We start from the raw sequence: 16,317 nt of genomic DNA on the forward strand, positions 1-16,317 counted from the left end.
TTTTTTTTTTACATATAGCAGAGACCATTTGACAAAATGTTTGAAGTATCTTCCAAAAACAAAATAAAAGTAAATAAAAAAAATATTTAAAAATAAATATGTAATTAGATATATATATAAAAATAGATATATACACAAAATACAAAATATAAAAAAAAGATATATATATATATATATATATATATATATATATATATATATATATTATATAAATTTACATTTAAAACAGTTAAAATGTGGCATTCGGACGCTATCGACTGCATAATACTCGCTCACGACACAAAAAAGGATTTTGATTTATTACCCCATACATACGAAATCTACATCCGATATTAGATGTTTAAAGTTAATATACAAACACACACACAATTATTGTGCAAAAACCAATATACTCCCTTTGTGTTCATCGTGAACGAGTATTGAAATGATGTTTAGTAATTGGATTGGAGTAGCCAATACGAACGCTGCACAGCACTAACGAATACTCTATGATACTTATGGGGTATTCTCATGGTAGGAGTACGTTATTAAGCATGCTAAAGGGCCGGCTAAGTGTAATATCTAACGAAATTTTATAAGAAATTGAACAATTTTTAACAAATTACGACTATATCTGTACGTATTGTAAAAATTAAACAGTGTTGCTAACATACACACACACGTATATATAAATATATAAATATATATAAATATATAAATATGTATTAAACAAATATATATATAATTAATGTACGATGTGCTACATACAGAAACACAAAGTTATAAACAAGAGAAAATTAAAAAAAAAAATAATAACAATAATTTTAAAATTGAACTTAAAATCATAAAATATGTATTTAAAGTGTTGAATGTTCAATAATATATTAAAATTATAATTACAAATATATGAATAATATAATTTTTACATATTATAAAATATTTAAAAGTTAAACAAAAGCAAAAAAAAAAATAATAATAATTTTTAAATGTATACATTTCATTTTCGAGAAAAAGAAGAAGAAAAAACTGATTTAATGAGCTATAGGCAAATGTATTTGTACTATCCGAAAAGCCCTCAAGAAATTCCGCCACAATTCAGTTTTTGTATAGCAAGAAGAAGAGAGAAATTAGTTGCGTATGGTAAGTTTTGATCAAAGTGTTTCAAATACATATATTAAGATTAGATTAAATTATCAAAACTCCACAATTTGTTTCTGCTAATGTTATAGACGTTTGTGTTAAACTAGTATTTGTATTATTATATAAATATAAATATATATTTGTAATAGAGCCTCAAACAATTATGGAAAATGCTAAAGAGAACTTTTAACTCAAACTCAAACTCTAACTCTATTCTATACTCAAAACAGTTCTGAAAACGTTTGCTGTTCACAATTTCAAAGTCTATCCAAAGAAAACTTTAGTTTCTAACTCTTAACTATGTTCACTGAAAGCGAAATACTCTATGCTTGAAGTAATTATATCAAATATACAATTGACGGGTAACACTTCATGCCTATACCTATCATCTATTTATCTACTTTCCCAACCCGCTGCCCCTGCTCTATCAAGAAATCATGGCATTGAACAGCTAACGGCATACTAAGAATACGAATGGAATATACATATATATATCATAAATAAATTATTGTAATTGAAATGCGTATGGATCAAGTGAAATATTGAAAGGATAACGATAATGCATATTACAGAGCAGCAGAATACACACAAATACAAATACAAATACAAAAATACAACAACCAAATGAAATACTATTGAAATATAATTGTTAACCATGAAAAAGAAGTCTTTCAATTGGGACCTTAGCTATAATTATATGAATTACCTAATTGGAAAGGAGCGAGAGAGGGAGAGAGACAGCGTGTGAGAGAGAGAGTAAGAGAGTGAGTGAGAAAGTTGAATGTAGCCAAAGTTCTGTTGAAACTTTGCTTCTGTGGTTTGGTGGTTGCTCTGCATTTGGTGGTGGTTCCACAACAACGAACTAAAGCAAGAGCAGGAGCATTAGCAGGAGGAGAAGGAGCAGGAGCAGGAGCAACCGCTGCTGGTCGAAAGGAAATTATGTGCGTGCCCTGAGGCTGTGAAATTTTGGACGTTGTTGCTGTGTGGAAAATGGATTTTCTGTTTTGCAATTTCCATTAGCAACTTTTTGGCCACGAGCCTCTGGCACGCACCAGCGCTGAGCCCCAAAAATATGAAACTAACTTTAGCTTGCTGTGGCTGCCGAAAAGTGGGCAGCCCCATCTTATCCAGCCATCCCAGGCCACACGGTAAGCGGGCCATGTAGACCAAGTGTCTGTCAGATGCACTCAATAGATGTTGTTGATGTGAAAGCGAGTGTATTAGTTCTAGACTTGAATTTTATGAAAAGCTCTCGAAACTAGATACAGATATATGTATGTATGCTGAAACAATCTAACATTCTAACAACTATTTTCACACTTGACATATTGCTACAATCAAACTTCTCCAATTTGGATTTGTTATTTGAAATTTTAAATATTTTTTATTAAAGACATTCTTGTTTGTCATTTAAAAAATCTTTAATTTTTGTTAATGATATCCGCTTTCAACTTTATGAGATCAATATAAACCGATTCGAAAATATCCTGAATTAGATTCTATAAGAGCTGGATACTTATTTTCTGTTGATAGCATTACTTATGTTCCATCATGGACTTTCCATTTGTGCCATCAATATCCAACCCATAGTAACTCCAGCATAACTCTTAAACTTTGGGCTCTAGATAATTTCAGCTTTCCATAAATCTTTTTTCATATGAATTACTTTTTGTTTTTCAGTTTTGCTGCTTACATGCCATCATCATATATCATAGTATCTATCATAGTATCTTTTGATATACATATGTTTGTCTATACCCAAAACTCGAGAACCATACGAGCTTTATGCAGATTCGATACTGACTTTGAGTAGTTCACTTTTGTGTATTTTATATATTTCATGTGCTTAGGGCATCTTCTAGTCGTCGCTATGATATAATGCAGCCCAAGGGGCAACAAAGCAATACGTAAGCAATTTACGCTTTCCGCTTGTTTCAATTCAAACAATTAAATGAGAAAAGGAAAAAAATACACACAAATAATATGAGGCTGTTCATTTTGTTTGCGGCACAAAAGTCTATAATAAGAGAGGATGCCTGGTTAGGCGCACAAAACAATCCCAAGAACAGGCCGCAGGAGCACAAAAGCGCAGCCAAAGACTCAACGAGAATATATATTGGAAGCGGCGTAAAACAGCAAGCGCTAAGGCCGTAAAGGATTTACGGCTCAATTGTTGCGTGCGTGCCAGAAGCGGAAGCAGTGGGAGCAGGAGTGGTAGCGGTAGCTGGTGTGGCAAGGGCGAAACACCCTCAAATATAGAAGTGAAGCCCTTTGCACCCAGCAAGCGAACAAAAGGAGCGAAAGCTCATTCATTCATTCATTCACACACTCACTCACTCAGTCCCTCACTCATTCAATCATTCAGTCAGTCGAGAATGCTGTGGGCATGCAGCTACCCCCTGCTGCCCCCTGCTGCACCCAGCTGGGCTCACAGCTTGTTCGACTGGTGTTTCGTGTAGACGACAGAGTGAGGGTCGCCTCACGGATTCACGGATTTGTTTTGCCTTTTTAAATTGCTTCGCTTCATTTGCTTCGGTTTCTGCTAAATGCAGAGGGATACGCAGGTCTAAAGATCAACAGTTTCAAATGCAGCATCGATTCCCCTGCTCTACCCTGCCCTGTCCCTTACTGCCGGCCGTTTCCTGCTCCATCTCTGCCGAGCTGTGCGGGCCGTAATGAGCCGCGGTCGTGGGGGTTGACTGTTTTTGCTAAATTGGAATCGTGGCTGCGAAGCAACATTATTTTTCATTGGGATTACATTTTTATCGCCGCGTCTGACAGGCGGCAGCAGTTGGCTGTCGTCTAACCTCCGCCCGGCATCAGCATCAGGTTTAGCTTCAGCCTCATCCAGCGGGGGAGCGAGCAGCGAGAGAAATTCAAGGCATTCGAGCGTGATTTTTGCTGCTTAATAATGAGCTTGTTTGGTTTATTGAAGCGTTTTATTGCTGCCCGTTAAAATGGGAGGCGTGTGGCCAATAAGCTCCATCAGCTTAGCAGACGGGGTGTGAATCGTCCCCACATCAGCATAATGAATATCATAATGAGCTAATGTGCCAAAAAGCAAAACGAGCTGGGAGCACAAAAGCAACATCGGAGCATGAGTCGACAAAATAACTGACAGCCAGACACAAATTGAACCTGACGGCTTCATCAATAAGCGAATCGGTAGACAGCTGCTCCAAGGGGAAACGGAAACGAAAACGAATACGAATACGAATGCGAGTACGAGTACGAAAACGCGAACGGAATGGGAAGCGGATGTACGCCCTGTCTGCCCTGCAATGGCGCATGAATATCTGATTAGCCGCCCTCTGTCTGCCTAATCAAAAATCCCAGCATCAATCGATCAATCAATCAATGGGAAATGTGTCCATGTCAGAGCGCATAATTGAATGCGATGCAAATGCAATGTATCCAATTTGTGCTACAGTGAAGACTAGTCAATAGCGAACGTGCAAAGAAGCGAGTATATTCGACTCCCACTTTGATAGCGTTGCAGGGTATAAAAAAACAATCCAAAATGGATTCACTTACATGTTATGAAACTGGAGTAGGGTATTTTCAAGTCAGTTACTTTCTTGACTAGTTGACTTTCCTATTCAACTCTTGAAAGTTAAGAATTGCGACTATTTAAGATAAGACGAAGTCCTGGATGACGCAGAGTATTAGAGTTGCGTCGAAATGTTCACAAAAAGTCTCATTGAATGCGTTAGTCAAAGGAACTTGTTCTTTTAAATCAGTGAGCTCTCAGTTTAGTCGGTCGTCGAAATGAAAAAGATCTTAACGGTATAGTTAAATTAACATGCTATCAAAATGAATGAACAATTGAACGAGCTCTTCACATCAATTCAATGAATGAGGAGTTGTTTCTGCTTAATATGAGCTAGTTCATCGAATCGAACTGGAATCCCACATTTCACTAAACTAATCCAGCTAATGGAAATGATGAATGAAACAAACGACGTTCATGAAAATGAACATTTGAACTAGTTCACTGAATTCAATAGAACTGCCAGCTTCACAGAGCACAAGCTCCAGTTTAATTACTTAATTTGAATTTCCCTAAAGCAATTTATTATAATTTACGGCCAGGTCAGAGGCTGGGCGTCTCCGTTCCATTCCGTTCCGTTCAGTTCAGTTCAGTTCAGCTGAGTTGGCCTATTCAATCTGTCGTTAGGGGAGCTAAGCTGGAGTTAGACAGGTTGTGGTTAATGTTATTTCTCGCAAAGACAACCGTGACACAGCAAACAATAACAACAACAACAACAATTTGAGGAATAGCAACAATAGAGCGGATGCTCAAATTGGTGCCACGTGCCCCATTGTTCAGAGAGAGAGAGGAGAAAGATGGAGAGGGAGAGAACTGTAGCTAGTTATAGTCCAAGTCTTGGCCAGATAATGAAAAAAGGATAATAAATTGCATTAGACGCCGGGTGCAGGGACTCTGGACGGGGAACGCGGGACGCTACCACGCCACGCGTGCTGTGGTTTAGGTTGGGGTTGATGGCTGTTTAGACCGTTTTGCTTTTATCATGATTGTCGTAAAACCAGTTTTATTAATAACATTATGATAGCCATAAGTAGACGGGAACAATTCAACAAACGGATGACTCTATCCCCCTCGATCAAGTCTACAATCATTTTGAATTAGTTGCTGCTCTTTTTTATACCGTGAACCCATGAAGGCGGGGTAGAGGCATACTAGGCGGGGTAGAGGCGACTCGAGACACTTATTTGTTTCCTCTGAAATTTGTCATCGGATACATGAGTTGTGTCTGGGCTGCTCTATCTCACTTCACTAATAACGGAAATTGCCGTCTCGCTGGGCAACCGGAAGTGCTTACACACTCGACTTACAGTCCAACGAGTTTCACTTTAAAGGACATTCCGAAAATGGAGCCAGCAAGTGGAGGGGGCTGGCATTGAGCTCTTGAGTGTTGGGCTAAGTTTTGCTTGGGCCAATTCTATTGCGTTGCCAATAGCGGAAGCCAATAAAAAGCTTGATGGGCGTTCGCAAGCCGGATTTAGCTAGCTTGTGACCTTGATAGCTAGATAGATAGATAGCGCCTGAAGAGCCGGCAGCCTACGGGCCATTGCTTGCTTATATTCACTGCGGTATCTCATGCTGTCCGATCAGCTCCCAGCGCGAGCGACAGCCTGCCAAGCAGTGCGATAAACCCTATTCTGCTGCCCTACTGTCAGTCTAGTTAACCGATAAGAGACTTACATTTTCTGTGGAATCCAACTGAACACTCGAATATGACAGTGATTAACTAGTAGTTCCATTTAGTCGATATCGAAGAAGACATCTCAGATTAACGCAGTGAACAACACATTAGTCAGTAATTGTTATTTGCCGACTTATAGCTCTTGATTCACCTTTGTGCCTGCGCAATTTCTAATATCACATTTTATTTTGGGCAGTGTATTTTTAGCCCATCTAATCTAGACACCTAAGATTTATTTTCATTTATGTTGATTTTTGTTTTAAGAGTATTCCTAAATCTTTATCTAATGACGTTTCTTTTCGAATTCCCTTGCAGGATGGAAAGACTCCATACTATCCATACCCAAAAAATGGCTTTCCACCGCGGAGTCTGTAGACGAATTTGGTTTCCCTGACGTGAGTTAACACAATTTTCGAATTTCTTTGCAGTCGACTTCAAATATTTGCACAAGGCTCTACAAACTTGCTACTAGACTAATTCAAATACAAATACAAATACAGAGACAGAGAGAGACAGAGAGAGAGAGACGCGCATAGAGACAGACTAATCCTGTTTGTTATAATTACAAATGCAAATAACGAGCGCTTTTGTATGGCAACCGTCGTCCTCTGGGGCAACCGGAACCGGGCACCAGACCCAGCCAGACAACCAGTCCGCCGTACTTGTAAACAAACATCCCAAGGCCCCCAGCCGCAGCCCTCATCCCATGCCCCGTCCCACACTCACCTGTAAAAGCACAGCAGCAACCCCCGAAAATAGAGACACATACAGAGCTAGACAGATAGTGTGTGTAAGAGAGAGAGAGGGAGAGTTGGACAAAGAGAGAGAGAGTATAGCAGCAACTCGACTTCTGTCTGAGTCAAATGACAGATGGAAAAGTTTCTGCATATTATAACTATTTCCTTGTCTAACAGAAACATGCAGGCTTAAATACCCTACAAAAAATACAGAAGTAATAAATTTTTAATTCAGGATTAAATGTCTGGCATAGATCTTTGTAATGTTGTTATGACTACTACTCCAAGGGTATTCGAAGTCAAAACATTCGAAAGAAACCAATCGAAAACAGACTTAAGCTCAGACTCGATTACGAGTCTATACATATGTAAACAATTAAGATAGGTAATCCTATTCTATAATGCTCTACCATAGTAGCCAATCGATCTAGATGTTTACTTTCCCCCTCGACTCATATGTCTTCTGATTCAGCGATATAGTTACGGAAAATAAAATTTGTTGACATTAATTAAGCTGTATTAGATTAAATATTCTTTTTTCTTTTCCACTCTAAAAATGAGCAAAATAAATCCAGATCAACTGCTTACTAATTTGCAATTGATGTAATTTTTGTAGGTATTCATTTTAAGTTTTATCAAATTGGAAATAAGTGAAATCGATTTTTGATTTGGCGCGAATCTTAAATCGATTGTGAGATCCGCACGTTGTTTGTTCTTAAAAGAAATTGTGAGTGTTTGGCCACTAGGGATTCGGATGCTCAGTGCTCGAGAGCTCAGCTGAGCAGAGCTCTTGATTCGAGTTGTCCGTGACTAGGCAAAATGCCGTGGGGGAAACCCAATGTCAGATTCATGCCCCTTCCCCACATTTCTTGCCCTATTTCCAGCATTTTTTTCTTCTCGTTTTCTTTTTTGTGATTTGAAATTTGGGTCCCTGGGGTCTACGCTTTTTGTGCTCTTGCTTTTGTATTCTAACTGCCATAATGTCCTGCATATAAATGAGCTACGACAAAAAAAAAAACTTGAACGCAAATACAATTTGATAGAAGCTCAAAATATAAAAAGAAGGAAATGAAACGAAACGAAACCAAGGGAAGAAGTATGTGAACCCTTTTCCGCCTTCTCTACTTCTTCTTCAGACTCTACCCAAGATACCTGTCCCACCGCTGGAGCAGACCATGGCCGACTATGTGCTCGCCCTGGAGCCCATCACGACGCCCGCTCAGTTGGAGAGAACCAAGGCCATCATCAAGCAGTTCGTGTCGCCGCAGGGCCTGGGACCCCGACTGCATCAGTACCTGGTGGATAAGCGCGAGGCGGAGGATAACTGGGTGAGTTCTGATGCCTGATTGATTGACAAGTTTGTCAACTGATTGAGTGATTGACTAAGAAACCGGCTGACTCACAGATTGATAACTGATTGATTGACTAACACACAGACACAGACAGACAGAGGATCTGACTGAGTGCCTATAGTATTAAGCTCTAACTGATTGATCACGATTGATAACTGACTGAGGCGGCGATTGACAGTGACTGATTCAGTGTTGGGCGGACTAAGTGGAGAAGCAGAGAGTCCTTGCCTCTAGTGGGTAATACTTGCACCTGTTTGTTTCTATGCCATTGCACTGTGAATGTTTATTCAAATCCAACATCGATTCGCGCACTCAATTGTACATATACATTATTAGGGGGTAACGGTATTCATATATAAGCATTTATACGCACATATAGATAGGTTATACAGATTATGGAGCATAGGGCGGCTCAGGGGCCAGGGTGCCGACTGTTGGCTCTGGAGTAGGCGGAGCGGGTATATTGGGATCATTGGGAGATGGGGGCTGTGGCACAAAGATGGTGGTGCCGGTTGGTAAATCGCCATTGGGGGTGGTGATCTGGCCGGGAGCCGCGGTCGTATCATCCGGTGGGGAAGGCACTGTCGGTCCGGGATTCACTGTGGTTGCCTTGGTCGTGGCTGGTTTGGTTGTTTTGGGAGTTGTATCTGCAGCATTTGTAGTCTTAGTTGTTGGCGCTGCTGTCGAGCCCGACGGTGTCGTAGTGGCACCAGAATCAATTTTCTCGCATTTGAGGCCCAACTTATTCTGTGAGCACTCGACGGCGGGTATGTAGTTGGCGCATGTCGAGCACTCCTGCAGCACATAGCTGAAGTAGCCCTTGGGCGGTTCGCATTTCACCGGTACAGGTTCGCCTGTGCTGCAGGAATAATAGGAGGTGGGGTCCGCATAGTTGGGCAACTTGATGCGCGTATTTGCTTGGCACACGGGCACAATATTCTCGGTGTAGACGGGTGTGGGGCAATTATCCTGTGCCTGGATGCCAATGGCCAGCAGTCCAACGACTACGATTAGAACTGAAAAGCAGATGGATCCAGCATGAGGCCTGAGGAGCGTCACCTCCTTCTGCAATGCTCACCTTGTTTCATTGTTGCTGCTGCTGCTGCTGCTTGAGGCGTCTCGCTGCTTTCCAATCGCTGCAATCACTGCTCTAACCCTGCCGGAGGCAAAGCCTTTTATGGCCCGATCGGCGAGCTGTCAAAGGCACCCGTAATCAGCTCGAGCAACACGTCTAGATTAATATTCTTGTTGCGCTTGTCATTCTGCCAAAATTAAAAGTGAATCGAAGCCGAATTGCGCTCGCACGCCCATGTAACCTGGGTAATCTATGCCATATCTGCCCTGCCCCGATAAGAGCCAAACAAATTTTCACTAATTATTGAATAATCGGGCAAGCAGAGTGTGCACACCCTTAACCATGGCACTTAGCATAGCCGGCAGGCGGGGCAACAGCCTCCCTGTGTAGGGTAGCTCATATCTACAGCGTTTCCCCCGCGCGCTTATCATCGTCGCCGCTAATAATAATGGGCGTTCGTATCACTTGACTTTATTTCTGTATTTCTTCGGAAATACAAAGAAGAACGGAAATTCTATAGCGAAATTCCATTTGTGGTGATCTTCCATTTAATTGAACCCAAGGATCGAATGTTCGTTCGCTAATGTTCCGATAGCGATAGCGAGCCATTGCTCAACAACGCGTAATTATGTAAGCACAGCCTCGGATTGCGAGCACCTAGTGAAACGGGACTTGATTACATTTTCTGTATAATCGATGAACCTCTCACTAAACACATACGGGCTATAAAAAGACTTTACGCCACATAAGATAAGACCTTTGAATGGAAAACTACATTTATCTTCAATTTAGTTATTATTATTTTATCAAATAGTACTAAGTCACCCCAACTACAATTAATATTGGCCTATATGCTATAGCTGTTAAATATGATTTGCAATTGATATTTTGAAGTGTCCGACATTTTGATATATTGCAGTATGAAAATCTTTTTATAGTATAGTACTTATAAGCTGGAACAGGGTAGCTGCCAATCAATCAACATTCCTATATAACGATTTATTACTAATTGGCTAACTTAAGTGGTAGCTGCTAGTGTGCATACTTCCCAAAAATGGAAGAGGTATCTGCTAGTCTAAAATAGACTACTATTAAAGGCTTTACCAGGAGAATTTCTCTCTTTTTCCTTCAAATGTAATAGAACAACAGTGCATACCAAATAGTCTAGTTCTCTTCGGTCCTCCTATGTATCTGTTTTACAGTAGAAATGTTCATTATCAGAAAGGTATCTATGCTAGTCGAGCATGCCTCACTAGTTAAGATTTGAACACTTGAATGTTGTTATTCTTCTTTCAAATCTGAAGGAATGTCATCAGTCGTCATAAGATTACATCTTCTATCTCCACACTTGCGAGGTATCTGCCAGTCGAGCATGCCTCACTAGCAAAGATTTGCATACATTTCTTCACATCTGAAGGAATGCCATCAGTCGTCATATAGGTATGTAATTAATTATATGTAATTAGCTAGATGGCATACGTGCGAAGTATCTGCCAGTCGAGCATGCATGAAGTGGTGAACATTTTGACGCTGAATTCTTGGCATGTTCCATTTACAATTATTAATCAATTAAAAGTGTTAACTGTCATCGATATGTTCCGACAAGGTCAATTAGCTAATTGATTCATTCAGAGACTCACCTGTCTCTCAAGTATGTGTGTGTGTGTCCGTGAGTGTGTGTGTGTGTGTGTGAGTGGATGGGCCCCATAGCCATAGAGTAGAAGAGTTATTTGTGCAGTTAGATATTTATTTAGTTGTTATTTTAGAGTTCTGAATGAAATTCCGCTTGCTGAACATTAATTTAGTAGACGACTGACTCCGGGGAGGGGGGTGGAGCGACGAGTTAGGCTGAGGGCTTGGTCGATGGCTTCTTCTGGGACTTGCTGGGCGGCGTTGGTTTCTTGCCAGCCTTGGGCGGAGATGGAGCAGCGGGCTTCTTGGCCGCGGCGGCCTTGGCGGGTGTTGGGGCTGAGCTAGTCTTCTTGTGGGGCTGTGGGGCGGTGGGCTTCTTGCCAGGCTTGGGGGCATCGAGCACAACGGTGGGTGGAGTTGGTGGCTCGGTGGGTGGGGTGGGAGGTGTGGGATCGAGTGGCGAAGCGTGAATGACCTGCATATGCTCTGGCTCGAACTCGTGCTCCTGGCCGAGCATGTGGACGGGTCCATTGGGAGTCATCATTGGTGGCGCCTCGTTGACGACGTGCGTGGTAATGGGCGCATCGGTGGGCAGCACATCCATGGGTGGCGCTGGCACATACAAAGCCGGCGAGGCGCACTGCTGCAGCACGAAGGTGAAGACCTCACCGGGCGGACAGTGCACGGTCAGCTGGTTGCCATAGATGCTCTGGCAGACGTAGTACTCGGAGTTGCTGAAGTAGCTCGGCCAGCGTATGCCCACCTCCTCGCGGGTGCACTGCAGCTTGTAGTCGAGGCGCGCCTGCGACAAAGCCGCCAGGCTGAGCAAAGTAAGAGCGAACACTGCAATCGAGATTGAGCGGAAGATTGGTGATTGATTGAATGATTGTGTGATTGATGACCAAGCTGTTGCTCACCTTTCATCTTGTTGGGGTTGTGGGTTGTCGCTGGGTATCCGTCAGGTTTAGATGAAACTGCTGTACTGATGTTGTCTAGTTGCCTTAGGCATTTTATATAGTGCATCTTATCGCAGATCTGCGATCTCCCAAATGTGATCTCTGTTCTGCCTTATCAGTGTACCCTTCGCACTGGCCTCGATAAGAGGCGCACCCACGCACCCAAACAGCCAAGCAGCCAAGCAGCCAAGCAACGAAGTGCCCAACCCCGATGTTGTTTTTCCCGCTAATTAAGTTTGTATCTCGTGTGTTAATAATGCGCTTTCCATGTACTCCGCTCCACTCCACGCCACGCTCCGACAGGCCTACTACTACTGGCTCAACGACATGTACATGAATGTGCGCTTGCCCTTGCCGATCAACTCGAATCCTGGCACCGTTTTTCCGCCGCGCCACTTCAGGACCGTCCACGACGTGGCCCACTTTGCGGCGCGGCTGCTGGACGGCCTGGTCGAGCACAAGGAGATGCTGGAGAGTGGACAGCTGCCGCAGGAGAGGGCTGCCTCCAGGGAGAAGAACCAGCCGCTCTGCATGGCCCAGTACTACCGCCTGCTGGGCTCCTGCCGTCGTCCGGGCGTGGAGCGGGACTCGCAGTACTTGCCGAGCCGGCAGAAGCCCATCGACAGCGACGAGGACCGCCACGTGGTGGTCATCTGTCGCAATCAGATGTACTGCGTGGTGCTGCAGGCCAGCGATCGCGGCAAGCTCACCGAGAGCGAGATCGCCTCCCAGATACTCTACGTGCTCAGCGACGCGCCCTGCCTGCCGGGCAAGCCGTTGCCCGTCGGCCTGTTGACAGCCGAGCCGCGTTCCCAGTGGGCTGTGGACCGTGAGGCCCTGCAGACGGATGAGCGCAACCAGCGGAACCTGGAGCTGATCGAAACGGCGCTGGTGGTGCTATGCTTGGACGAGCCGTTGAACACCAATTTCAATGCACGTGGCTTCAGCGGTGCCACGCCCAGCGTCCACACCGCCGGCGATCGGGATGAGACGAACATGGCCCACGAAATGCTCCACGGCGGAGGCAGCGAATTCAACTCGGCCAATCGCTGGTTCGACAAGACCATGCAGGTGACCCCCCCTCCACCCGCCTGCCTTACCTTCAGCTAACCTTTTTCTCATTACCAATCAGCTCATCATCTGCACCGATGGCAGCTGGGGCCTCTGCTACGAGCACTCGACCTCCGAGGGCATTGCTGTCGTCCAGCTGCTGGAGAAGGTGTACAAGAAGATTGAAGAGCATCCGCAGGAAGACAACGGCGTGCCCCAGCATCACTTGCCGCCTCCCGAGCGCCTCGAGTGGCATGTGAACGACAAGCTGCAGCAACGCTTCGTCCAGGCTGCCAAGTCGGTGGACAGGGCCATTGACAATCTGGATTTCTATGTCTACCGCTACAAGGGCTACGGCAAGAACTTTGTCAAGTCCTGCCAGGTCAGCCCGGACGTCTACATACAGCTGGCCCTCCAGCTCGCCTACTTCAAGTGAGTACCGCAAGCTAGGGCAAAACAAGCCGAGTCTACGATTTCAAGTCTAGGCTAACTCAGCGCCTAGCTGAACCTATCGCTATCTGAGCTACCGTCGATCCTTCGAGATCCCTTCCGCTAATATAAGGAATATAGAATAATTCTCAACACTATTATTGCCTTTCAGACTTTACGGCCATTTGGTGGCCACCTATGAGAGTGCTTCCACCAGGCGCTTCCTGCTCGTAAGTGTTCAGCTGTCGATCGATGGATCGATCGCTCTATGATCTATCCATTTGTAACCCCCCTTGATTCGACAGGGTCGTGTGGATTGCATACGTGCTGCCAGCACGGAGGCGCTGGAGTGGGCCAAGGCGATGTGTCAGGGCGAGGGTGCCAACGTTCCACTGGAGAGCGACCGCGAGGAGGACGAGGAGGATGCCCGGAAAGTCAAATTTAGCATTTATAGCGTGAGTACTACCAGCCCATAAGCCTTTGCCCAGTTCCGTGTGGGTAACCGCTCTGCTTTCACAGAAGGATCATCTGCGTGAGCTTTTCCGCTGCGCCGTCGCCCGGCAGACGGAGGTGATGGTAAAGAACATCCTTGGCCATGGCATCGACATACCACTGCTGGGGCTGCGCGAGGCTTCGGTGGAGGTCACTGGGGAGCTGCACGAGCTCTTCACGGATGAGTCCTACAAGATATCGCAATGCTTTCTGCTCTCCACCAGCCAGGTATCCACGCTGTCTCACTGTCTCTCTCATTGTCTGCCACCACGCACCGAGCACCTTTTCATTCATTCTATTGTCTCTGCACCACATTTGTCTTAATGCTTAGCTTTTGCACCACCAAGAACAGCACCAGCACCAGCACCTACAGCTGCACACACGTAAGCCACTTAGCTGTAAGCTGCCCAGCCATCTGAGTGCCCTCTGATCTGATCTTGAGTGATCTTCGTGCTGTTTGGCTCTTCTATACGCAGGTCGCCTTCACCACGGACAGCTTCATGGGCTATGGCCCGGTCACGCCTCGGGGCTACGGCTGCTCCTATAATCCGCACCCCGATCAAATTGTCTTCTGCGTGTCCGCATTCTACGACTGCGAGGATACGAGCGCCTCTCGTTATGCCAAATCCCTGCAAGACTCGCTCGACATCATGCGCGACCTTCTGCAAAACTAAATGCAATATGAATAGTGGAAAATGGAAATTGGAACGTGGAATGAGATTTGGAGAATCGAACGTGGTATGTAGACAATGGAACGTGGAACGCCGGAATGGAATGCAGCGAAAATACAAGGAAACTTAGAAAACTTAGAAAAGGAAGCGGAACCAAAGCATAGATATCGTCACATCGGCTTCAAAACTAATTGAAAAACAATGAAAGGTGGAACGGACGAAAATGAAACACAACAAAACAAACATATCAGTAACTGTACCTTAGCAAACAATTTGTCCAAAACAAATATATCCGCAAGGAAATCCCTAACTATACAAAAGACGAGGTAGATCAATTGGTTGCGGCTATGCCGACTATTAAATACCCTTGGAGAGAGGCGATAAAAGAGAATCACATAAACTTGATCTATGTAGCTAGTTCATATTGGAACTATACGGTATAGTGATCCGATTCAAGTATTCATACACATGTTAAACCACTTCATGACTAAAGCCAACATCGACTACCTCTGCAAGGGTATCAAAAGTAACCTATATATATGTAAACAGTAGTTAACTAGCGTCCGCATGACGTCATCTGTTTATGAGCGAAAAAGAACATATACAATATATACTGCTAGTGTTGTAAAACTCATTTCAATCGACACCATTCCGATTGGGTGAGGCCACTCAAACTAAAGTCAATCATCTGTTAATCCCTCTGCTTTCACCCAAGCTACAAAATATACTTAGTAGATGACAAAGAGAAACTCTAGTCAATTAAATGTTTTAGAGCAATTTTATGCGCAATCGTTAGTGCGTTTAAATGATTCAAATAAATAAATATATATATATATATATATGTTGGTTAATTATGCAATTGATTGTTGTGTTAGCTTAGCTGTGTTAGAGCTTTCCCAGGCGAATTTGAATGAGCAGAACCCTTTAATGTGGCAGCCAGTGTAACGCAAATAGAATAGTCCCAATGAAGTGGCCTATTGGTGTGGACGCCACTGTTGCGAGATACTTAAATAGGCCGATTGCCATGAACAGACCCAGCTCAAAGAGGCGCCACTGTGTCTATCAGTTCAAGTAGAGGAAATTCTATTATTGTAGATCTGGTCTATTAATACGGACGCCACTGTAGCGTTCCGCTGAAAAGTATGCAATACTTTCTATGTTATGTTTGCTATGTAGAGAAATGTTATGAAAATTATTGAAATTAGAAATTATTAAATGATATCCGATATATATATATATATAACTGTTAACTATCTTTCTGTTGCTGTTTCATACAAAATACATATACATGAATATAGACACTATCTAAAACTATATGCTTTACCTAATTATTGTTGCTGTTAATGTTTGTTTTACGTAAAAAAAAACGAAACAAAAACAAGAATAGAAAATCATTGTACGTATATAGACTTGAATTGTAACAATACATATCAATAAATTTATATAAAGTATTTACCAAATGCAAAACATATCAAATAAACGAAACGAATATTAGATATATCTATATATACACATATATATGTATGTTTACCCATAACTGTTCTATGGCTAAAAATATATTTAAAAAAAAAAAAAT

The 16,317-nt window shown here is 43.2% G+C and overlaps 3 protein-coding genes across 3 annotated transcripts in view; 1 reads left to right on the plus strand and 2 right to left on the minus strand.

Moving 5' to 3' along the window:
* The window catches only part of LOC6575458 (choline O-acetyltransferase), a gene marked incomplete at its 5' end in the record, with an annotated part of 29,043 nt that extends 13,056 nt beyond the window's left edge, over window positions 1-15,987 (plus strand). The window contains 8 exons of the mRNA XM_002001431.4: window positions 6,663-6,742; window positions 8,221-8,412; window positions 12,403-13,170; window positions 13,232-13,581; window positions 13,751-13,808; window positions 13,884-14,033; window positions 14,098-14,298; window positions 14,547-15,987. Of these exons, the coding sequence (XP_002001467.2) occupies window positions 6,663-6,742; window positions 8,221-8,412; window positions 12,403-13,170; window positions 13,232-13,581; window positions 13,751-13,808; window positions 13,884-14,033; window positions 14,098-14,298; window positions 14,547-14,744 (1,997 nt within the window). The remainder of the gene's footprint in view (window positions 1-6,662; window positions 6,743-8,220; window positions 8,413-12,402; window positions 13,171-13,231; window positions 13,582-13,750; window positions 13,809-13,883; window positions 14,034-14,097; window positions 14,299-14,546) is intronic.
* LOC122757018 (peritrophin-55) lies at window positions 8,690-9,624 on the minus strand. Its single transcript, XM_044008094.1, has 2 exons — window positions 9,515-9,624; window positions 8,690-9,452 (listed from the first exon to the last, which is right to left on the minus strand). The coding sequence occupies exons 1-2, from the start codon at window positions 9,522-9,524 to the stop codon at window positions 8,830-8,832; spliced, it is 633 nt and encodes a 210-aa protein (XP_043864029.1). The 5' UTR covers window positions 9,525-9,624; the 3' UTR covers window positions 8,690-8,829.
* On the minus strand, window positions 11,238-12,163 carry LOC6575460 (extensin). Its single transcript, XM_032728269.2, has 2 exons — window positions 12,061-12,163; window positions 11,238-11,986 (listed from the first exon to the last, which is right to left on the minus strand). Exons 1-2 carry the CDS (start codon window positions 12,065-12,067, stop codon window positions 11,355-11,357), a joined length of 639 nt encoding a protein of 212 aa, XP_032584160.1. The 5' UTR covers window positions 12,068-12,163; the 3' UTR covers window positions 11,238-11,354.
* Window positions 15,988-16,317: the final 330 nt, after the last annotated feature.

This window comes from Drosophila mojavensis, unplaced genomic scaffold (genome assembly GCF_018153725.1).
Source record: "Drosophila mojavensis isolate 15081-1352.22 unplaced genomic scaffold, ASM1815372v1 contig_231, whole genome shotgun sequence".
Classification (NCBI taxonomy): Eukaryota; Metazoa; Arthropoda; class Insecta; order Diptera; family Drosophilidae; genus Drosophila; species Drosophila mojavensis.